The sequence below is a fragment of the Mycteria americana genome, chromosome 1 (genome assembly GCF_035582795.1).
Source record: "Mycteria americana isolate JAX WOST 10 ecotype Jacksonville Zoo and Gardens chromosome 1, USCA_MyAme_1.0, whole genome shotgun sequence".
In the NCBI taxonomy this organism is placed as follows: Eukaryota; Metazoa; Chordata; class Aves; order Ciconiiformes; family Ciconiidae; genus Mycteria; species Mycteria americana.
In genome coordinates, this window is record NC_134365.1 from 59,290,631 (window position 1) to 59,315,215 (window position 24,585).

The 24,585-nt window shown below is 45.2% G+C and overlaps 1 protein-coding gene across 17 annotated transcripts in view; it reads left to right on the top strand.

Annotated features, from left to right (window-relative positions):
• The window catches only part of RBFOX2 (RNA binding fox-1 homolog 2), a 174,997-nt gene that overhangs the window by 57,563 nt on the left and 92,849 nt on the right, over window positions 1–24,585 (top strand). The window contains exon 1 of one of the 17 annotated variants that reach the window (XM_075501544.1): window positions 2,129–2,158. The exons of 15 other annotated variants lie outside the window; for them this stretch is intronic. In XM_075501544.1, coding sequence (XP_075357659.1) covers window positions 2,144–2,158 — 15 coding nt within the window. In that variant the 5' untranslated portion in view covers window positions 2,129–2,143. Of the gene's footprint in view, window positions 1–2,128; window positions 2,159–24,509; window positions 24,545–24,585 lie in introns of those variants that run through there. One more of the 17 variants, XM_075501534.1, reaches the window with a different exon arrangement.

Sequence of the window (24,585 nt, forward strand, 5' to 3'; positions counted from 1 at the left end):
AAGTGTCTGCCTGAATCTGCAGGCTGGCTGAACTAGTAGCTACCACTGGTGCGACCCTGCTGCTGAAATGTTAACTGAAGTGTCTAACGTGATGCGAATGTCAGCATTGCTGGTGTTTTGCTCCTCTCAGAGCATTTGAGAACAGGTTTATGGGTCACATGCTTCGCTCTTTGCAGACTGTGGTGCATAGGCTTTGGTGCAGTAAGTGATTTTTCGGAACGTTGCTTTTCACCCTCTTGACCTGACCCGTCATGCCAAAAGGTGAGAGCAGGTGGGAGTCCTGAGAGATGCTGCAGTTGAACAACCCCGTGACATCCGAGCTTCCTGAATCAGGGCTCCTGCTCCTTCCCCTGAGCAGCAGGGCTTGGTTTTCCTGGCTGGAAAGCCGAGTGGCTTCCTGCCTGTGTCTCTATTTTTTTTTTATGCAGGACCGCAGCAATGGTCATGCCTTTCCTTAGAGCCCATCAGCATCCCATGTGTTTGCGCCTGTACCTGGGACAAGCCTGGCCTGGGGTTCGGTTGCGGCTTGCTGAAGGCGAGGGGAGCCTGGGGAGCGCAGAGCGTGCCTGGGATGTCTGCGCTCGCTGCACGGGAGGCACATCAGTTTGTTGCCCCGCATAGGTAGGGCTTGACTTGTGGGTGAAGTGCGGCAGGCCGCATGGCTGCTCGCTTTGCTGTGAGCCCGCTGGATTGCATTTAAGTAATCTATAAGTAAGGGGAGTAGAGGTGATACATGAAAGAGCACCATTTCTGTATCTTTGGCTGAGATAAAAATATTTCTTCAAAACTCATTTCCAAGGAGACCAGTGCCTCAATGAAAACATGATTTTTTTTTTTTTAATCCCCCCCCCCCCCGTTTGAGAAGAGGCCAATTTTAACTTAGCATTTGGAGCCCAACGAGGGAAGTCGATTCTTCATTTTGAGGTGGGAAGGGAAGGGGGCGAGAAACCCGTTTTCCTAGTTTGGAAGAGCGGTTTAACTGATTAATGAGATGAGAGGTGACACTTGTCCTGTGGCATCGGGCGTGGGGGATGGGACGAGGATTCACTCGTGCGGGGAAGGGCTTGCTGGAGCTTGTCGAGGTAGCTGGGGTGAGAGTGTCTTTTCTCAGCGCGCCTTTGCTGGGCCTGCCGCCCCACCGGCAGAGCTTTGCAAACCTGAAATAGGAGAGCGGGCTGGGAGCGCAAGGCTGCGAGAGGGCACTTGCCCCAGTCAGACTTGGGGGGAAGCTGCCTCTGGGCAAGTGGGAACCCGACACACTTGGGAGGAACCGGAGCCAGCTGCTGCTTTCCCTTCAGCAATATGCAAGTCTGTAAAATAGTCATGCAGAGCCACCTGCGAAAGCAGATTAACCCCTTTATCTGTGAGTCGCTTCTCTTCCCCAGCTTGCGCTGATGGTGGCTGTTTCTCCTGCGGGAGCTCCAGGGTGGCTGGCACACCACAGATTTTCTCCTTAGCTTCAGGATCCCCGTAGTTGTGCTCCTCGGTGCCTGTCAGTGGTTAATGATTAAATACAGCTACTGTATTGTGACCGAATTTTGGGTGTTGACTAATGGGGTAGATGAAGACGTGCAGAACCTGCCTATGGCACCGTGCACTGCTCCTGCATCTGCAGATGATTCCTAGAGAAGCAGTTAGCGGCGTGGGGGGGAACGGGTCCTCACCCCCAGTGACCTTGGAGGACAACGCTCTGCCTCATTCAGTCTACAGATCCCTCTTCTAAAGTAAGCACGCTCCGGTGCTGGGAGCCGGGCTGCATTTATTACTAACCCCACCCATCCCTGCCTCTTGCAAGAATCTTGTGAGGCCGAGATTGTGTTTTTAGAAGCAGAATGACAGAGAGAAATTCCCTGGAGGCGAATGCAGAGTGTGTGCTGTGCACGCCAGTACAGACACACGGGGCTGGGAACTCCCAGGGAGAGATTAAGTGCGAGAGAAGAGCGCAGAGCAGCCAGAGCTGGAGGAGGGGGGTGGAGGAGGCGAGACGCTTTCTAAGCCTCAAACTGAGCGGTTCGGATTTTTTTTTCTTTAAAAAAAAAAAAAAACACCAAACCTCAACCAACCTCGGTCTCGACAATCTTACTGAAGTGCCTCTTGCGTTGCCGGATCATCTCACTGCTGGGTTTGAAAGACCCAGGCTAACATGATGTACCTCTGGGTGAGTAGAGAAGCGTGTGTGAGGGCTTGCACACTTTGCACATATAAGGAATGGAAAGCTGAAGGACTCTGCACTAACGTGAGCGGCCTTTGCTGTTGGGCTTAGCTCTCTGCAGCCTCTACACACAGTGGGTTCTAGTTTTCCCTTGTAAAAAATAATATTTAGAGTGAGTACTGTTAACTACGTATTGAGCAGGCTTTTCCTGCGGTTATAAGTTCCTCTGGAGAGAACAGTTTTGGGCAGGTGCCTTGGAGACAAAATTTTTGGTATAATGCTGCTCACTGTCTGCCATCTGTGAGACCTGTGTATATATATATAATTTTTTTTTTTTTTTTTCCCATGCATAAGACTGTTCCCATGTGCCTCTGCTTTATGGGATTTCGGTGTTACTGAGAGACATCCCACGTAGTGGAGGAGTGCTGCTGAAAGGGATCTGTGGTTACTGAAGGTTAAGAGAGGAGCAGGGAGCAAACAGATAGTTTTGGAATTTGGGGCTTTGGGGGTAAGGGGAGAAGCCGTTTCAACGAAAGTTGGATGCAAGGTTGTTTTTCCAGAAATGGCACGGTTACTTGAGTTACTGGTGGAGTATGGAAAATAATGTCAGGAAAAACATGTGTAAAGTGTTATATAGATCCAGGAAGCAAAGTAAAAGCATATATATTTTCAGCCTTAGAGCAAGGACTGGAATTTCCTCTGGAGCAGTCAGCTGTTAGGCTGCTCAGTTAGTCATCTGCCTGTAGTTTTGTCTGCTCCTGGGCACCCTTGAGATCAGCAGTTTGCCTTTGGGTGCCTTACCTAGATACGTGAGGTGAAGAGTAATCAGTTCCCAAGTTTTTGTTTGTGTGTGGGGTTTTTTTTTGTTTTGTTTTTTTGTTTTTTGTTTTTTTGTTTTTTGTTGTTAAATTTGTTCGTAACTCTGACGGTGGGGGCTCTCACTGCCGCTGCTTTTAGAGTCCGGCTCCCCATCACTCCCAGGAACAAACACTGGTTTATTTTAGCAACAAAGCGAGCCTTGGAACCCAGGCAGAAGGATCTGACTTCCCTCCTTTGCACATACACACACTATCTTTGTTGCAGGGTAACTTGATTCTGCGCTGGGGTATGCACACTTGCCTGGTTTCGTCCAGCAGGCCCTGCTGGCAGGCACGTCCACCTTCTCCGTTCTCCCCCCGCCAGCCCGGCCTGTGGAACCCTGAATTGGGGTGCCGGTTTTTAGTGAGAAGTGCTGGGCAGGCCCCGTGGCTCAGCTAAGATTTGTGCTTCGTTTGGTGGGTGGGGTAAGAGGAGAAGTAATTCAGCCATGCTGCTGCTGATTTTAGATAAGCAGTAAACAATGGAGATGTTCCTTGCCCGGCTGAAACGCGGAGGATGCCGGCGAGTGTGGGGGCCGAGGAGAGTTGTCCTGCTGTCTCGCCTCTTCCCGTTGGCGAGGGGTGCGTGAGCTCTGTAGCATAAAGCGGAGGTGTTAGCCTGCGTGAAGACCAGCTTCGGCCCAAAAGGTGAAGCACCATCCTGGATTCTTAAGAGAGGGTTGAGTTTTGGGATGCTTGCCGACTCACGAAGACCGGTACCCCTCCATGGGCAGCTGCTTCTGCCTGCACCCTAAACTTTGGGCAGCACTGTTGCTGTGCTTGCATTGCAGTTAAACTTCAGAGGAGTGGGGAAAATAAGTGTTAAATGTTTGAATAGCTGAAGGGGTTTTAAGGGCACCATCTGGGCATTGTGCCATGATAATTAAAAAAAATTAGTGAATTTGTGCTATCTGGATATGATCTTTCCCTTCTCAGTACAGGTTACCCTATTACTTTCGGGGAATCTTCCCCTCCTTGGTCCTTTCAGGAACCTTTTCCTCCGTGCCCATTTGTGTTTCTGCTTTAAGCTCTTTTTATCCTGACAAGCTACGTAACCTTTAGCAGTGAAAACAAGGAGCCCCGAGTGACAGATCTGGTTTGGTGTGGGGTTTGCTATGCCTCAGGTGTGCCAGTTTCTTGCTTCCCTGCTCACAGGTTCCCCCCCATTCCCTCCTTGTTCCCCGTGCTGTGTTTTTTCTGTTCTGTGCCTCTTGTCCTTGGAACGTCAGGACTTCAGTAGATGCATGGAGATTTGTACTGAGTCATTCCTTAATTCAATGCATGAAGCTACATTAATGCAATGTTAAATTTGAGGTTTTAAATATGCAAGTCCTGAAATCCAGAATTAAGGTTCCCACAGCAACCATAATGTTCCCCCCCCACCCCCCCAGGGGTACATGTTACAGAGTTATCTTCCTTGAAGAGGTTGTACAATATTGAATGCTGTCATATTTGACAAATAATAAAATAAAAAGGAGAACGCTTCTTCCTCTGCAGTTGTAGTATGGTGTGGATACTGAACGCAAAAGTACAGGCTACCTGCAACATCACAGTCCCTGATTATAATGCTGTCTCTGAAATGAAGTGGTGGTGTAGCCTTGCTTCAGACTGACATTCCTGCTTGCTGAACTGTATTCCCTCGGGTGAAACTTGTTGCAGGATACTCTTAAATGAGGGTCTTGTAGACTGCAGGGGATTGTGGGCTGTGGAGAGCTGGAGAGTGGGAAACTTAAAATATCTGTTGTGGTGACCTCATGCTTGGCATTGTGAGGGAAGTGAAGGCGGCAGACTAGTTCTGCCATTAAATATCAAGAGAGACTATTTATCTTAACACTTCTATTGTGTAGGATGCAGTTGTATAAAGTCTTTCTGAAGCAGAGACAGTATGATAGTCTTTCTGATGTTGCAAACCGACTGCATACATCTGATCATCAGTGTTGAAACTCAAGGTGGGTACTTTGCCTTATGTATAGGAGTTCTGTTTTTGCAGACGTATTTTGTTCGTAGGGGACCATCTAAATCTACCTTTGTCTCTTCTCTCACTCATTCCCGTTTGCCTGCAGCTATCTGGGCTCCTGAATTGCTCAAGAGGGCTTCTACTCACCAGTTCTCTGGGTGGGACAAGGGGTAATTTGGGCTACAAAGGCGAGAGGGTCTTTGTTCAGAGGGAGGTATGTACCGACAACACGGGGGGGGGGGGGGGGGGGGGGCAGGCGTTCTGCTGGTGACAGCCAGGAGCAGAGTGGTTTGAGTGTGGGAAAAGTGTTCAACCCTTTTCTGGGTAAGAAAGCCCTATTTTTTTCATTTATGAGCAGATGAATCTTTGTGTACTGTGAGTCATAAGATATAATCTAGAGTAATTTCATTCCAAGTATTTTGTAAAGAGCATGATGTGTTCTGAGAGTTGCATGTATGAATGTTGCCTTGTTGGAGGTCTGTTGTTACAAGAAAGGTTGAAAGGAAGGGGCAGCAGCCCTAGCAAGCAATTTATCAACCATCCTTCTCCTGTGCTCAAAGACAGCTAAAACTGTCAAAGGCAGGAGGGACCAAGGTAGGGGAGGTCCATGCTGTTGCTAGGCTTCTGGTAGGAAAGCACTGGATTCATCACTCTGATCTCAGATTATAGTGGGTATAGATAATTTCCTCATTTCTTGCAGCCATGTACAGAGTACATGCTGAGTGTTTGTGAGAGGGCTGGCTTCCTATTGCAACTAGAAATGATTTCTTTCTCTAGAGTCCTGTGAAAGTGAAGATCTTACCTAGACCTACTAATTATCTACCATACAAGCAAGAATAGTGCTAGTAAGCTTGCCAAGCTAATTTTGAAATATTTTTTGTTGGTTTCCTTCTGACCTGCCTTTTTACTTGCCTTTTTGTCACTTAAAAGCCTCTCTTTGCATTCACTGGAATAATTTTCCCCTCTAGGCTCCGCACTCATCAGCTTTACCACCAAGGGATTGGAAACCCAACTCTGCTGCCAAACTTGGGTCTTAGCAACGTGCTCTTCCTCACGCCATGTCTTTCTATTATTTGTTTGGGTTTTTTTTTCTTCCATGAGAGGTAGCTACTGCTAGTGAAAAGTATGGTCATTACGTTATGGTTTTCAAAGCATGCGTTTGATATCAGCAAAGTAAGTGGCTATCCAGGGAAAACGGCCTCCCTGCTCTGTTCTAGTGCCAAGCCTGGGGCAGCTATTGCTGGGGAAGTCTGGCTGTGCCTGTAGGTCTTTGGCTGGAACCTGTTTGGTAGGAATGGCATATAAACACGTCAGCCGTCAACTGAAGCTCTGACGGGATGGAGAGTGTGCAGTTGCTGTGTGCGAAAGGTGCACGCACGGTGTGGTCAACACTAAGAGAGGTTAAGATGTGATAGCCTCTGGGAGACTGTGGCTGTGAGGGTGCAGGAGGGTTTTCCTGAATGCATGTTAGAGGTCAGGTCTGGGTGAATTTCTGTGAATATGGTAAAAGGCACTTTGTGTTAATATAAACACTGATTTTTGATTCTTGCTCTAGAGCAGGAAGGCCCTAGGAAATCATAAAATGGAGCTCATGCAAAGATCCCCGAGCTAGTAGCCTGTAAGCTGATTCCCCAGCCTGCAAGCCCCTGTGGTGCCATACTGTGGCATGCATATGTAGCAGCTTGAATCCAGAAGTAATATAGTTATAGTTTGTCCAGCACTGCAACTGAGATAATGAGTTCTGCTGCTCAATAATGTTTATTAGCTTTGGTGCAGCACCTCATGAACACGGTTATACTTCTTCCACACCCGAGCTGCTTCGTGCACAGCTGATTTGGGGATGTCTGCATTACATTCCCCTGGAGGTTAGTGTGACAAAGCAACTTGCATCTATTTGCATCTAGGGTTTTATAGAGGCTTTGGAGATTTGGGAAACAGAGAAAGAGTTTATGAAAGAGATTATATAATCTGACTGCCTCTGTTATTAGAGGGGCTAGAGTTGATAATCCAGGTGATCTTTTCCAGTTCTGTGTTCCTGCAAGCCTGTAATCCTGGAAGATGCCAAGGTCACTACTGAGACAAGAAAGCCCAGTGCAGTTTCAAAAAGAGAAGGCATTTCAAATTAAGGTACTGGCTTCAGAGAAGGGAGATTCAGGATCAGGATGATCTATTCTGTAGGGTACATTTGATTAATATAAAAATAGGTAAAATCAGTGCCCAGCACATTGCCATCACGTTCAGGAACTTCCTTCCGTGATGAGTCTAAACAAAAGAATTAGAGGGATGTAGGCTGGCTGAGTTGGTGTGAATTTCTCCAGCGGCTCTTCTGCCTGTCTGCTCTATTCCCACCTGTCCAAACAGCGATGAGCACAGGGGACTTTGTTTGCTGTAAGCCTGTCCAAGTCTTGGGAGACTGACAGGGACCGGGTCCTGTTTAAGTTAGTTTTTCACCAAACAGCCTGTTTATCTTGGAAGGAAGAGAATAAACCATAAGAGAATAAGAAGAGCGTAAACGTCAGTCTTCCTAGTTTCCAGCTGAAAGCTTAAGGAAGGGCGCAGATAATAGCGATTTGAGACTGAACATCTGTGTTTCCTGCTCTTCCCATGGTGCTTATTTGCAAATCTTAATTCCAGCAGCGCCAGAACTTTACCCTTGTCCTAACCCCCAAGGGTTCGGTGATGGTATAGGAAAGGTCTTTGAGTGGATCTGAATTTGGATGGCTTTTTTGCCACAGCTCTAAGCAGTCACTAGGGTATCAACTGCATATGTGTGCATGCTTAACCAAAAGTATGATTGGATGGCTTGTGTGATTAGGTGGAAGAGATCCCTTTGTCCTTCAGCGAGGGCTACTGGGTACAGCAGGAGTTTGAGTCAGGTTGTGGGGTCAGACAAAAATGTTTTCTTTAGGGAGTTGTCAGTTTGGAGGAGGATCTGCGATCTGTATCTGCGGTACTGTGGCTCTGGGTGGTACTCCGTACCAAGGGCAATATGACGCATCCTGCGGCTGTGCATTGGAGAGGCAGGCTGTGCTGATGGACCAGTGCAGATAGTTCCATGCTGGAAGTGAAAACGGGCTTGCAGAAAATTAAGAAATCAATCGAGGATGTGCTTTGTGCCCTCTGGTGCTAAATTCTTTTGCTGAAAGTGTTAAAGATTCCTCAGAGCTGCGAAGAAGCTTAAACAAGTAATTAAGTTTCCCTCGTCTGTCCCTTAAATTTAGGTTTCATTGTTCTCAGAGTCCTATGTCTCATGACTAATATACTGCCTGCACAATGCTCTGGCTGATTTTTTACCAGATGGTTCTTGGGTCTGTAGCCGAATCCAGGGCAAAGGCAGTTAGTTTTTCTCCTGCCTCAAATGAAACATGCTGTCCCCCACACAATGCTCTAATTGAATCTTGGACATTAAGACAACGATGAAGTGAAAATATTTTGACCAGATGACAATTTTTTTAGATATTCTTAGGGATTATTATTCATCGTGCTTTAGGGAGCTGGCATAAGATGATACTGGAACACTCCTCTGTACTTTTTTTATAATTTATAAATCCTCCAGTGTTGAAACAAAGTTTAAATGCAGAGAAATGCTGAAATTCAAATATGTATACGTGGCTAGAAAATAGAAAATGTGTAGTGTGATCTGCCTGTAGCTATTTTTTAACTTTTCATTTCTGTCATAATGTTCACCCTCAATTACTACAGTGATGTCTGCTTGCATCCATGGCGTACCTTTTGGGTGGAGACCCCTTCTGAGTAAAGACGAAGTGTCTCTCGGGAAGGTGGCAGAGCCTATTTGGCAGCATAAGTGGGGTACGTAGCTCCATCAGGACTGTCTCAGTAACGCTGCAAAGCAGCTTTGCTCACAGGCCTGTTGGATCCAGCAGCAGTTTCAGCTGTTTCCCCCCCCAACCCAATTTATTACACTGAGATTTTGGCTGCTGGTTGAGTGAGGAGGAGCAGTGAATGCTGATTACTTTTTTTGGTTCAACCAGCTGAAAAGGAGAAGCATATTCAGCATAGGTGAGGCTATTGATGGTGGCATCTTTTAAGAAATGGGCAGTATCTGCATTTTAAAATCTTAGTGTTAGGGAAATTTTTCTTCTGCAGCAAAAACTTTGCTGGAGCATATATAGTGTATGTGTAACTGCTGTTTTTAAACACCTTTAGGACTCAGAAGTGCTGTAGAAATACGAGATGCTTTAATGCTTTTTCCTTGCATGGGGAGTGTTGCTCTCCAATGCAGCTGTTTAGCTGTTGCGAACAGGTGTGTGATAAACACCCCTTCCCTCTTCAGCCTAGCAGGGTGGTGATGGATAACCTCTCATTTAAACATGCATGTTTTTCTCTCCTACAAGAATAAAAACTTTAAAAATAGTATACATATCTAGAAAGAACCAAGTGCCTTGTCCTGTTTCCCTCTTTCCCTCCCCCCTGCTACTAACTCAAATTACCGGCAAGCTTTGGAAATTTGGGCAGGGGAATAGAGGTGCAGCTGGCCTGCATGTGTTGCACCAGCTGTAATGCAAATGATACATGCTGAAAGAGGCTTTTCTCACTTTTGTAATTCTTGGATATTGTTGTGCAACGGGGACATGCGACAATTTGTCTTAAATGTGTTTGCTGATATGTTCAGCAGAGTATACTGCGTCCTTTGTTCCTTGCCGGCAAGAGACAATATCAAAATCCAATTGCCCATCGGCAGCATGTCTGAATGCAGCTGGGACTGTTCCCCTGGCTTTCCCATCCGTCAGTCCTGAGGTGATCCTATCTCACTTGATACCAGTTAATTTAGAGCTGGCAGGACCATGGACTTTGGTAAATCCTCAACTTTCTTGGCTGTTTGGCCAATTTGTTATAAACCACGGTTTTTGTCCTTTGTTTCTGAAAGTGGCAGTACCTATTGCTCTTCTGCTGTGAGAGGGCTGAAGGGGGAAGTGCCTGGCCGACTTGCACACTGGTTGTCTGTAAGTACCAGTCAACTTTTCCGCTGCTTATCCAAAGCGGTAAAAGCACGGGCACTGCGAGTTCAGTTGTGTAAAAACAAAAGCTGATGTTGATTTAATCCCATTACATTGCGTTGATCTCTCAACCACTGGACTCTTAGTAGGATTCCAGCTTTAATCCTGTAAGGATCAATCTGGCCCGTTGCTTTTCTGTCCTGATCCTAAATCCCCCTTTAATCTTGTTAATTATACCAGGCCTTTTTTGGTTTCGTTTTTTTCCCTTGTGGACCAGCAAAACCGCATTAAATCTTCACATTGCTGTCTCTGACCTGGTGTTTTTACCCTTTGTCCATCCTGTTGAGGAGCAAGGTGCTCCTGAAGACTGATTTTTACCATTACAGCGGTGCCACATCAGCCTTTGGTGGCCTGGTGTCTGCTGCTTCAGAATCCCATGGAGTCGGCTAGTCATGCTGCTGTGCCGAATCCTTCCTGGTTCTGTTCAGGATTTTATTTTATTTTTTTTAATCTGGTGTTTGATATTGTGCTGTCTGAAGGGGGTGGGGAATCATGGAACATGAGAGCCACTTTAAAATAAGAAAGAAATTTGAAAGAAAAAGGTTTTTCAGAGCAGAATCCCATTGACTGGCACTGAGGGCTTTGGAGGAGAACACAATTTCAGGGTATATGGAGCACTCCTAGGGTGATAAGACAAAGACTCTGAAAAGGAGGGGGGGGTCCCAGGAGAAGGCTTGGACAGTCCCATGGTCCACAGATACATTCTGAAGGTCACGGAGAAATTCAGCTGCTTAAATAAGCCTTTTTATGTTTACGTGTGTTCGGTGGCTTAAGGAGAGGAATAATGCGCATTCAGACTTGAGGCTCTTTATCTTCACATTGCACTGTCTGCAGGCCTCCAAACCCAGTGCTGCCTTTTCTGTGTAATGCACAAGGCCAATTTCTCACTGTGACAATCTGCTGCTGGCACTTGCAATAATAGAAACTAGCTGTGCTTAATGTATTCATCTCTGGTATTTCCTATACTGTAAAGAAGAAAACCAACCCAAAATTGCACCTACGTTTGCTGTAACTCGATCAAGAGCTGACAGATCATTTCTGGAACATGTCTGTGCTGGGATCCTGACCGCTCTGCCAAATTTTATGCCTTTATCTTGCAGTGCTGCTCTTTCCCTCTTCCCTGTCCGTGCCACTTTCCCTCACCTAGCAGAGGCTTCTGCTTTCCCAGCCTTTCAGCCAGATCCCAACTTCCTACCATCTTGCCAGAGCACTGCGGGTCTGATTTCCTTCGTCGCCAGAATGCAGCCTGTAGGGACAGGTCTGCCATAGAAGCAGACAAGCTGATTCCCTTTTAAAGCAGATAGAGGGGAAACTGGTTTTGGATCATGGAGGATGAGCTCTCTTGATGTGTTTATTCTAATTAAAGCAGCCCCGGTGCTTAGTTTTTGGAAAACACTTAGAGCCATGACAAGAGGTGGCAATTGCTTTTAAGCAAACGTGGGCATTTTCCCAGCAGTTGTAGGGTTAAGGGAATTGCAGAGGGGTGACTTGGTGACTGTGTTCCCTATTTTTGTGTGTTGCCAGTAGCGAGAAGGGGGAAACTTTGATTTCTAATCCGCTTTGGAGGAGGCTCCGTATCAGGGCTGCACAGAAACATCCAGTCAAGCAGCTCCTTTATCATAAAGGGGATTTTAATTAAAACTGTTCTCGCATCATGAGCGGAATGAGCGTCAGTGCCAGCCAGCCCTGTACTGGGCATTTATCTCCTTCAAACCACATTACCAGTAATTGCTGCATTAAATCAAAGTCGAGGGAGATTACAGGTCTGAATTGGGCAGGCGGCCGGTGCCAGCGCAGGGAGCTCCGTGCTGCCGAGCCGCTGATATGGGAACCCCCTCCGCCCCCCGACCGGGGTTGAAGAGTCGGAGGGCTGCTGGATCCCAAGAAGCCCTTCTCGTTACGGGGCGGGAATTTTTGTCATAACCTAGGAGGAGTGGCAGGCTGTATGCTTGGAGCATTTTAAGCTGCTGGTGTTTTTCTATTAACTTCCTTTTAAAACAAACACACACAATAACAAAACAAACCCTGTGTCATTGCCATCCCACTCCTGTCTCCTGTTTGGATCCACCACAGACATTCCCTTTTGTTCATCCTCTACTGCCTATTCCAGCCCTGAAACTCCAGAATAAATCGCCTCTTCTCTTGATATGTCCCTTTCTCTCCGCCTTCCTTGTCACAGCTCTGCTATGGAGCTGCTAACTTGGTCACTCTCTGCCCCAACATGGGAGAGCTTCTCCCCTTCTTCACCTCTTCCCCCCACTGAGGAATTGTTTCTTCCTTGACCTGTGGTGCCTTTGCCAACTATGGCTCATTAGTTCGTTTAATTATTTTTCTAGGTTTTTAAGCATTCTGTTGTCTCTAGCTCTAGAGCAGCTGTTTCCCTTCCTCTTGTCCCTATACTTTGACCTTGGTGTCTCCAAAAACCATCTGATCATCCTAGCATTACTCTTGTTTCCACTCTCCAGACCTCTGGCAGTGCGAGGCTGAAGAATGACCGTGCCCATGTGAGGTTTTAGGCATGTGGACTGGCTGAGGTAATTAGATCTCTGTGGGCAATCAGTGAACTATCAAAATGTGACAGCTGGATTTCTAGGGGCTGTTATTAGATCTGTCCCATAATTGTAAAGAAGGTAAGTCAGGAACAGAATGTGCAGAAAGCGTGGGGTTTTTTTAATGTGGCCATCATTTTCTTTGTTTTCATCTTGATGGCAGTTACGTATTTTCCTGTTCTATTGCAGACAATCTGGGGCAGTTGGGTGGCAGTGACAGTTTTTCTTCATTTTGCCCAGAAATGCCTTTGGCAATCTGCCATTCTGAAGTTTGCTTCCTGCAGGGTTTGCGCATCTACCATGTTCCTCTGCTGCAGAAAAGGGTCTCATTCCCAGCACTGTACTGAGGACCTGGTTATGTATGTGAAAGAGGATGCTGCAGCTCAACCTGCTTGCTAAAGCAGTTCAGTTGCAGGCCATTGAACCGTATTAGATTTTCAAGATTCATACAAGTTTCTCAGAAGCTGTGTAATTCAGAGCAGTTGCAGGAGGTGTGCCTGCTGTGCCCCTTCAGAGCTTGAAGTTGCAGCTTTTGCTTCATTACAATGTGAGCTTGAGATGCAGCTTAAGTATTGCCCTACTTTAACTCTGGCATATGCATGAATCTCTAGCCTGAGATAAGTGGTTCTTTTAAATTCATGTTAAGAGACCCATAAAGCCATAGAGGCTAAAGTTCGAGTGCTGCTGATATGCAAGCCAATAATGCAGAGGGGTTGTAGTTATTTTTTTTTGCATTGGTAGTCCTGTTACCATGAAGTGAGAGTAGCCCCACTGCAGAGTAACTGGGGAGGTGTGCAGAGAACATGAGCCGAGTCTTTGGTGGAGATTTCTTGATAGTGACAGAAAACAGAGATAAGGGTTTTCACGGGAGCCAGGAAACCATCTTTGTGGCTTCCTGGTTTTGGGACAGAGGATGCAGATAGTGGCAAATTGGGGTGAATGAACACGTGTGAATTTTTTTGTAAAGGTCACAGAAAGCTGCTGAAAAGAGCAGGTACCTGGATTGTGCAGATGGTGCAACCAGAGAAAGCCCTCAGTGGCTGTTGCCCAGGGATTTCATCTGCTGTGGCTTGTGTTAGAACTTGCTGGGAGTTGACGCTAGCCCGCAGGAAAGGCTTTTGGACTGAGCCTTGTCAGGCTTTGTTCTGTCCTCTTGGCTCTTGGGGAGAAGTGTGGGTAACAGTTAGCTTATGTGACCATAGCAGACCTCTGTGCCCATGTCTTGGGACTTTGTGAGAAGAAAAAGATTTCCAGAGTTCTGATCACTCTTGCTTTCTCAGAAATAGATAGATTTCAAAAAAACCCAACCAAACAAAATCTAGGTGTTTGCTGTCTTTTACTATTTTTGTCTTAGTCTGAGGCAGAAAGTGATGTGAAGATTACTTTTTGCCTAAGAGCTGGCATAGCCTCAACATACCTCTTCTGTTCTCCACCACAGCCTCCTACTTCTCCGTCTAAAACCACCAGAGGAGGGACACAGCAATAACTAGCACCTCTGCCCTAACAAGAGTAGTCCCTGGGGTCACTCCCTACATTAAAGCATGACTTGCTGTTGTCACCATTCATTTAGTGTGTCTGACTTTCCTCTTTCAGGGTAAACTGTGTTGTTCTTGCCAAACCTCAGCTTTGCGTGCTATTTCTGGATCCTTTCTGTGCACTCAGCAAATGCACCAAACTCTTAACTACAGTACTTCTGGTATTTTGCTTTTGAATCTCTTTCGAGCTGCCTGAGTTTGGGATTATTTTTTTTAAAATGGGAATGGGAAAAAAGCAGGATTCATCATCTGAAGCTTAGCAGTCGAGCAAGATTTTGAACTGAGGCCTACAGAAATTAACGGACAGACGTAATTCTTCTATCATGAAATTGCCTTTGCAGATTTACACTGAAGGTGCCATGTTCTGTATACTGTCATGCTGGAACTGTTTCCAAAAGATTTCCTGAGATTTATTCGGTGACCTGCTGTTGCGGCAGTTAAAAGTCCTGCCTGCACGTTCTCCAGTTCCTCAGTTCCTGCCAGTAATGCGGTCTCAGACCCAGCTATCCCACGGGGACTGTGCTGCCTGTTTATTTCTCTCTTACTTCCATTCAGTTAAGAGTTTAGTTTAATATTTTTGACATGTTTTGTCTCTTGCTTGCACGGTTACAGTGTGTGGGCAGTTGCTCTGCTATTCTGGTTGAACCAAGTTGGGCAGGGAATGCCTTTGCTTCTGTGTCAAAAGAACAAAATGCTGCCTGAGAAAACCTTTCCCCCAAATTCTGCTTTTGTTTGTGTAGCTGGGAAGCCATACCGCTCTAAGGTAGGGATAAATTTAAGTTGATACTAGCGTAATTTATTGTGTGGACACTCTTTAACTTGGAACAAGTACCTTTTTCTATTTTAGTTTGTCACATGGAAGCAATTTGATAAGCCGGGAGGCGAGGTGGGGAGGAAAATCCATACCAAAACCATCTCCGTTAGGGAGCTAGCGCTCAGCTAGATGAGTAAGATGGCCACGTACTGAAATGCTGTGCAATAGTTGATCATGTGCTCCCTTCACCCCAGGCAAAGGCGAGGTAAAACGTGTTAGCTCAAACCCTCGGTGAAAGTGGTTTATCCCACGAGTGTTTGCAAGGGACTGGGAACGTGTGTGGTGTCACCGACGGCCCCGTGGCTGCCACGTGGCGACTCGCTGGTGGGGCTGAGATAACGGCATAACTATACTTACACTACAGGGGAAATCGCCTGTGCAGTCCGGCCCTAGTTAGTGATTCATTCAATTAAAAATACTTGGTGAGAGTATCTCCGATACTACCATCTGGTGACTTTTAATAATATTTATTCTTAGGAAGATAGTTCTTTAATTAAGGAATTAACCTTAATTTTTGTAGGCTTAGCATAGATCTGGAGAAATGCTCAGGCTTAAGCTGCTGTATTTTGTAGAAGTGTCAAGTCTTTCTTTTTCGGATCTCCCCGTTGTCCCCTTAAGGATCAGCTAATTGAACTGCTGCTGCTTGTTAAGTGAAAAACCAAGTGGGAGTATGAGACACAAAACGGGCAAAGCTTTTCTCTGGCTGAGGTTCTGGAGCTAGCCAATAGATCTAGCAGCTTCTGTAGCGAAGGAAAACTGTCTCCACTCTATTGTTTTTGTTTCCCCTTTCTCCACTGCCCCCAAAGGAATACAGAAAGGCAGCATGGCTGTCATGCCATGTCTAAACTACCAAGAGAAAAATTCTCTTCTTTGATGTTGAAATTCTGCATCTGGACACCTTTTTGTTTTTCATGTAACAGGCAAAAAGCATTTTGATGGACATGTAGCATTACCAAGATCAGTGCATATACAAGTGGTCCCAAAAGAAAGCTGTGCTACGATCACCTTCTTTGCCAAATGGCTTAGCCCAAAAGTACACTTATTTTCTTCCTGAAGCAGTGCCAAGCACTTAGAGTTCTCCTTGAAAGGAGACCCAGGCCCAACACACGGATATTTTTTTTCTGGAAAATCTGGGTATACTTTCCCCCTTTATACTGTGCCTCTGGTAATAACTGAAGTGATGGAACCTGTCTGGTTTTAGAAGCACCTTTTGGACTTGTCGCGTGTTATACTCAGGTGTGCTGGAGTTTTCTCAAGATAGTATAATTAAAACCTGTTTTGTAATGCGTGTAAAGTGATGGGTTGGGGTAGAAATGAAAGTTGAAGTTGTGTCTTCTATATGCTGCTGGTATATCCAGACTGCTGCCAGCTTTATTTTGCAACTTAATCACTAATGTATTTTTGTGAGTTATTGTTCTGTTAAAGCTGCCTTCCTGGGAGCCAGCTCGTTAGCTAGCGTCATGCATAAAACCTCGGTTCTGGGAGCACAGTCTTTTGACAGAGGATTTTTCAAACTTCAGATGAGTGTTCATTGCTGCCTTACATTTTTCCTTTGTAATAATTTCAGAGACAGACTTTGGGCAATCTGAGTTTTGCCTGAATTGACTCCGGGTCCTTGTCTGGCAGCTGAAGTTGTGTGGGCAGGATCTGTACTTCCAACTTCAGGAAGACTCTGCCTACACAGATCTAACTTCAGGATCAAGAGTCTTTACTCTCCTGTAGTTTTACCAAGAGTCTTTGTCTCTCTTGACAGCCATGACTACATAGATCAGATACTCGGAGAGCTTGGTTTCTGGTTGAGAAAGATCCAGGCTTGTGATTTTACGACTCCTGTTTTGGTCTGTAGGTTTCTGGAGTTTGCTAATGCTACCATTCTACTGGGTGGCTGTAAGAAAGCTCAACAAAACAAAACAAAGCCAGTTGTCCAGCAAACAAAGGTCTAGCAATATGCTGCTTTAGCAGACCGATGTGGTGTCCTTGCTCTGCCTCCATTTTCCATGTCCTTCCCTAAAGCAGAGTTTGTTGAGGCTTTGAAAATAAGTGGTACTTAAGAAATAATTATTTTTAATTCTGACCTGTCCTTTTATGCTGTGTATTTGTAATTGTGTTTTAAAACTGTGCTAGTTTTCCAGTCTAGACAAACCATTAATATTTAATAGCTACGTGTAGATGATGCAGTGAAGAGCTGAGGGCGGTAACAGGATGCAGGTATCTTATGTCCATAGTTTAGAGCATGCACGGTGCCTAGCTGTAAAGCTACTTTAAATCAGTTTCAGGACTACAGACCTTGGCTGGGGAGTGTTTAGAGCAGTAGAGGCAGACGCAAACAAACTCCATAACTTTTAAGTAAATTGCCTTGCAAATGGAGAATGCGTTGCAGAAGAAGATTGAAAAAGGAGATCTCCAGCTCTTTGAGGGGAAAGGACGTGACCAGCAGCTATTTCAGAGCTTCCATTTTATTAAATATTGTCTTTGGTATTTTTCTCTCTTAAGTTTTCTTGAAATCGTGAATTTTATCCATGAAAACGAATGTGTAATGACTGAGGTTCCATTGTCTACCTGAGGTATTTCCTTGGCAGAAGCAGTTAGTGTGATGGGGCTATCTTCTCTGCTACACGTAACCTGGTATTTGCTGCTTTCTCTAGCTTTGGGCTTCTTGAGCCTTTTGCCAGAGGGATTTTAGTTTCCTTGGATTCAAAGTGTATTTTTGGTAATTTCATTTGTGCTAATGTGTTTTAGGAACATTAATCCTAATGAACACAAGGAATCAGTAGCACTAACTAATCAGACTGGGTTCAGGCAAGCAGTGGTTCCTATGGCTTTACCAGTGCATTCAAATTCTTTCCTGTGATGTCCTTATTACGCTAATCCAACATGCTCTTGTTTGCTTCTGCTGCTACTCCACATCCCCCAGAACTGCTGGTTCCCTTTCTGCTTAATGCATCTTGTTCCTCATCTTCACCATTTGCATGCTTAACATGTTTCACTCGCAAAGAACGCACTGGCTTGGTACAGAGTTATTCGCTCTCCTGCATAGCTGATCCACCACCAGATCTTCTTGCTCTTAAGATCAGGACACCTATGTAAAACTGCCAGGTGTCTGAAATGTGCGGAAAAACAATTTATGCAGTCCCCTATTTGTCATAATCTTTGCTTGTACTTGCCATTTCAGAATATTGAGCTTTCCTGTGCATGCTCTGCCTACATTTATGTCCTCCCCACTTGAATCTCTAATGATTTCAGGGTCAAAATAACAACTAGACCATATGTAATTTTTCTAGTCATTGGTTATATTAAAACTGGGAAGAAAAAAAATCATGCAGCTTTTTGAATAACGTTATACGTATTCAAACCAAACAAGCAATACAGCCCGGAAAATGTAGCCCTATAGAGGAATGATGACTTTCCAGTATTAATTCTCACCTGGAGTGAGCAAAAGCCACCTTCATGCTCAGGACATGGGACTTGCTTTGGTGCAAAATGAGAATCTCTTGCAGCTCTAAAGATGTAATCTTGGTACCGTGTGCTGTTTGTCTAACACTGGTATGAGCTGGCTGAGCCGTTTGATCTATTCAGCTGCTATGGAAATCAGTACATACCCAGCCAGAAAATGCATCCTTGCTTGCTGGCATGTTTCCTACATTTACATCAGTCTTTAAAAAGCAGAGACATATTGTAAGCTGCTCATCAGATCCCTGATGACCCAGTTTTGCAGATGTAGTGATTGGCTAATTGTTAAAGATGCCATTTTTGGTGGGTGAGAGGAAGAGCATCAGCCAGGCTTCTAGCGATGAAGAGTTAGAATCAGCGGAGGTAAGAGCTCTTTAGTGGGAATAACTAGATAAGGCTTGGATTAATTTGTCTGGAGAACAGAGAATTATACTAAAGATTTTATAAATTCAGTTTATAAAATGAAACTGTTGGTGTAATTTCCTTAGTAAAGATCAATGTGGTGTAATGATTGTGCAGTATGGAAATATCTCAGACTCCATGCTATATTGTTGTGTCCCCACAGTACCAGTTTTTAGCAATTAAAAAAAAAAAAAAGGTACATGGAAAATGTCTGGAACTACCATGGATGCACTTCAAGCATAGGGAGACTATGGCTAGCTTATGTTCTTATAGCTGTACTTAATTGTGACTTAGCATGCTTGCTATAAGCAGTCTGAAGAAAGCAGGCAAAGCAAAGCCCAGGGCTGTGGTCTTGCATTTTCCAAAAATGCTCCTCAGTCTGCAGACATCAAAGAGAGCAGTGCATGTGAAGCAAAATACTTGGTTTTGAGAATGTTGGGAGAAACTTGTGTAATCTCCATGCCTTGCTTAGTACACAGAAAGAGGAAAATTAGGTAAATGCTGCTACAGTAGCATGTAAAACAGTATCTCTAGGCAAAGCAATGGGTAGGTAGGAGATGGAAAAAAATAAAATTCAATGTTATAAAAAGAATAATAAAATTCAGCAGTAACTAGATGGGTGATACTCTTAGTTGAGGGAGCTGGGAGCTGTGTGATCGGTAAATGCACAAACATATCAGGGTTTTTTTCAGGCTCCTGGCATTAGAAATGACAAGTAGAGGAACCAGAGCTACTGGTGCAGAACATGAAACTGGATATTATAGGGATAATATCAATCTGCAAGAATAGTAATCATGGCTTTAACATGCATTCAAGATTATGTGTGGTTCAGATAGGGTAGATGTAAAAGGTGATAGGATGTATTGTATGCAGTAGACTGTAAAGAAGAAAGAAGAGTAATACTGATAACGCAGGATCTGTTTCTGGTCAAAATTGCTGTGGGGAAGAATGGTAAAAGAAGTCCCAGAGGAAGTACTGCGAGTCTGCTGTAATCCCTCATAGGATTGGATTCGGATACAAACTTGAGGCTCTGAAATGATATTATTCCCAGTACCATTACAGAGATAAATATTAGTATGAGAAACTTTAATTTCTCAGATATAGCTTGGAGAACAAATGCAGCTAATAATAATAGGGTCAAAAGATTTCGTCACTGTAGCATCATCACCTGTTGTTGAGACAGTGAGTGAATTATTGGTGCTATGACTATTACAGGAAAACAAGCTATTTAGAAGCCTCCATGTCCTCACCTTTGGATGGGCTGATCATGATATAAGCTTTTGATACATAAAGCAAAATATTTAATGAAGTCAGTGAAATGGATAGAAAACTCAGACTTGAATGTAGAGGTGTGTGATTTGGGTTTTTTGTTAGAGGTACTTTGGATACAAATTATTGATGATACAAGTAAAGGGGAAAAAGCTTGTAAGAAGAAACCTCAGCCTCTATAATAACTTTATAAAGGCTATTAGGTGCAAAAAGACAATTTACAAGAGATGGAAAAAGGACTTGCCAGCAGAGACTACTGTGCCTTTAAAGTCAGGAACTGTAGGGATAAAGGGAGAACTACCAGCCTTGCAAATGTTACTAAGAAAATGGGTGACAATTTCTCAAAATACAGTTACAAAGACGACTGGAAGATATGGGGCCACTTAGTGTTGAGGATGGCATTGTTAATGAGGATGCTCTTGTTGTGATCACAAAATCGAACAAATCTTTTGTTGTTGTTGTTGGAGGTAGAGTTGATCATGGGAGCAAAGGCAGGATGGGTAATGGGCATGAACCTACTGTAGAAGCCACCATGTTGGACATTTCAAAGACCCTAGTGCATGCAGGCTGGGCTGGGGAGCAGGCTTGCCTCAGGAACAGTGATACCTGTTCCTGAAAAGGAAAGAACTGGTTCATGAAGTTGCAGATCTGACACAAGTTTTAATCTATCAAATCAGGAGTGCTAGCAGATATTTGGAGAACAGGAAGCGTAATAGCCCTATTGATGGTGGGGGATGATCTGAGTAAATGCAGACCTGTTGGTCCAACCTCAGCTGTATGCAAAATCTGAGACAAAAATAGTAATTAAAGGCTTGGACACAAATGAAAAATGAGATAAAAGGCAACACAAATCCATCAGAATAGGATTGTGCCATATCAGCCTATCTGTGTTTAAGATAGCCAATTTTCTTAACTGGATATGCATTTTTCTTAACGGGATGACGTGTCTTACTGTAGATGGGTCCTACAGCATCTGATGTGGTACTACAGAGGAAAGTACTAATGAGGCTAGCAAAGGTGCAGTTTAGTGCTGGAATTGTGAAACAGATTAGGAGCTAACCATGTTGCTCTGGGTAATGTCTTGGATGAGAAAAAACCAAAAACAGATGAGCACAGGCTAGATCAGGTGCAATAAAGGGCTTCTAGAGATTGGGGAATAGCAAGCCTGTCATGTGAGAAAAGACTGGAACAGCTGCTTGTTTAGATGGGTAGAGAGGGGATACATCAGGGAGGTTAATTGTAAGGGAAAGAGAAAATACGGTTAAGCCAGAGGACGGTGCTGGCACATGAACAAAGAACAAACAGAAATTGCTCAGGAATAACGTTAAGCTGGAGATGAACACAGATCCCAGCTGCTGGGGAGTGATGTTCTAGAGCAGCCTTTTGGCCGGGGTAGCGTAGCTGCAAAACCCGGTTCTATGATGTAGCTTGGTAAATTTTATGAAAAGATTAGATGACGTTGTATGATAGCAGTTGATCTCATTCTGTGTGTCAGGAGGTCTTTTCCAGTATTAATATTTATGTAATTTTAAAATTATTCATACATGTAAGCATTTGCAGGAACAAGGCTATGATTTTATAACAGTTACCTAACTTGTGTTACTGGAAATGCATGTGCATAGCAGGTTATATGGTAATGCAGTTGGGCCTTTATCTCAAAACAAAATTATGAAGCGCAGCACTATCTTATATTTGACTAATATTTGTTGCAAGTCAATGTGCAGTAGTAAACCACCCATTATGGCCAGCCTTGCAGAAAATTCAGTAGTTTATTACTGGCCAATAAAGTCCTGCTGTATCCATCTTGGCACATACAAGTTTAAAACTAGTTTTTGTCATTTAATCTTCTGCGGGAAGCAGGAGGCACGATGCTTTGTAGCCAGTGTCACCCAAGCATCCTAATGCTGGTTAAGGCAGAGTACTTAAGTCTACATCAAAAATTTTAAAGCATGGCTGTTCTATCTTGATCTGTAGTTAAAACAACAGAGGAGTTTAGGTGATGCTCCCTGGTCCCCCTCCTTGTTTTGTTTTGCCCATTTGATGGTTATTTATAGATAGTAAGATATCTGCACTAGGATTTGGAAACGTTTTATTCCCCTGAGGCCTGGTTGGAAATGGCAAGAATTGAATTGTGAAATCAATGTAAGGTTTTTAACTTAGTTAGGGATTTGGTTTTAAAACCTGGGGCAGTAATATGGAGTAGCAAAAACAGGCTGTGGAAAAGACTTTGGGTTTTTATAAATTAATGCCTTTTCATAAAAAGATGTTATTAGAGATACAAAATTGCCTGAGTGCATAGTAACGAGCTATGCAAAAGAATGAAGGGCCGGCACCTATTGAACGAGTAGTTACAGAAGGGAGAAGGGGGGAAAAAAAGTATTGGCCGTTCAGAGGAAACCAGATACTGTCAGTGCCCCAAAGTGGGGCTTGCAGGGAGAGTGCTGAGAGGCAGCCAAACAATCCTCTGAAGGTAAGGAGGAGGAGGAGGCATGATGTGAGCTCCAAAAAGCTGGTCTGGGGAAAAATAAACTAGTCAAAGGCAGAACGAGGTGGAAGTTTGTTGTGGGAGCCTCATCCTTTTTCCCTAGTGAAGAGCTCTAGAAGCATAGCTGCTTTCCCATTTATGGGCAATTAATTTCTGTCTCTGTAGAAATCTTCACACAGAAACAATGGCTATAGAAACTTTTTTTTTTTCTTTTTTTTAAGATGTAGAAAATGTCATGCTTTATACTCCCCAAATTGGCCATGCTCCTTTTGTAAGGAAGAAGTGGCCCCGTGGCCCTTAGGAAAGATGATGAGAGTGGGCGGCAGCTGCTGTAACCACTCACCCAGCTCATAGCTGTCCTTTTCCAAGGCGTCTCAGAAAGAAGGGGCAGTGGGAGCAGAGGACCAGCCAAGAGCTGTCCTGCCAGGCTGCGTGGGTCAGAGGGCTGCGAATTAGGCACCCCTTACCTAAATGACAAAGTGCTGCACATGCAGGTTGTGTTAGGTAATGATCCATGTATTTAACCTCTTGAAAAAAGTAAATCTTAAGTTTAAGTCTTTCTGAGGGGGAGGAAATTATCAGTAACGATGGAAAGGCAGCTGCCCCAGAGCTAGGCTGAGGTAGCTGTTTAGTGGTGCGCAGCAGCACTGCAGAAAAGTTAAAGATTAGAAATGCAAAAAAGCCCACTGCCATGCATTTAAAATGGGAGGGGGAGGAATTTGGATAGCCCTTCTTGGGTTTGATCGCTGTAACATCCTTATTTTTGAAAACTCGGAGGGAGGGGTTTTATCACTGCTGTCATCTGGAGGACGGTAGGAATCGTTTGTGGTTTTGGGCTATTAACTCTTTGGGAGCCCGGGTTTGGGCTGGCGTCAACCTGGTGCGGTTTGGCGTAGGGATGGGTGAAACCTCATGCGATTTGCTATGGGAGGTCGGGCCCCCCCGGTGCTCCCCAGCCACAGTCTTCTAAGAACCAGCAGCGGGCTCTCGGGTGTCCAGTAATGTGTCCGGCACGCAGGGCCGGTGGGGTGAGCCTGCCTGCCTCCGTCCGGGCAGCTCCCCATCTGTCCCCGTCGGTCAGGGAGCGGATTCCTTCCTGGGAACGGGGAGGATGGGCTTCCTAAAACGGGCACAACAACTGGCCCTGCCCAGCCTTGCCCCCGTCTCCCCGCTGCTCACTGTCCCCTGTGGCAGACTTAATCCCTTCCACCCCCAGTTTGACTGGAACAGCTGAGGGGGACAACCCACTGGCCCAAGGCTGGGGTGGTGGGGGCCATCCCTGGGCCTGGCTCCCCCCGCCAGCCCCGGTTCCGGCAGCTGTCCCTGCCCGCCTCAAGTGCGGAGGGAGGGAGAGGCGTTAAACGATACGGGCGCATACTCCCTTGTGAAAGAGATCCCTTCAGTGCAAGATATCAATGTGGCTTCTCCCCTCTCCCTCCCTCCCCGACACCAAAGGGTTTTACTATGCTAATCCCAGCACCTGTCCCTGCCGAGGGCAGCAAGAAGGGTATGGGGGTGGGGGAGGAACAGTCCCATATGTTTTTCCCTGTCCTGGATTGGGAGTGTTCCCTCTGACGCACCTAGAGCCCAGAACATATGCTCTTTTCAGATCCTAAATGCTGTTTGCTTCCTCCCATCCCCGGCGGTGGTGGCTGCGAAGATCCTGTGTCCCCCTCTTCCCGGCAGTCACTCTGTTTGCTGCCTGGGAGTCGCAGGACGCTCCTCAGTTGAGGCCGTTTTCAGTAGGGGATTTCTAATTTTAGGAGCCTCTGCTGCCTATGGTTGAGCGCTGCCTTGCTGGATCCCAGAAGAGAGGGGCTGAGCCGAGCCGAGGCAGGCAGCTCCTTTTTATTTTCAGCTGAGCTAGTGTCAACCTGAGTGGCCCCAGAGGCCCGAGCCAAGCACTGCGCAGGGCTGCCAGAGTCCTTCCCACAAGGCTGAAAGACGGAGACTCGGGTTTGAAGCTTCCAGTCCTGTGTCCATTTGGCCTTTAGCTGGAGGATCTTTGGCTATGTATGGTGTGTATTGTATGGATTACCAATACCCAGTTGTCCAGGTAAGCAAAAGGACAGTGGTGACTTTATAGTCTTGGTGTTT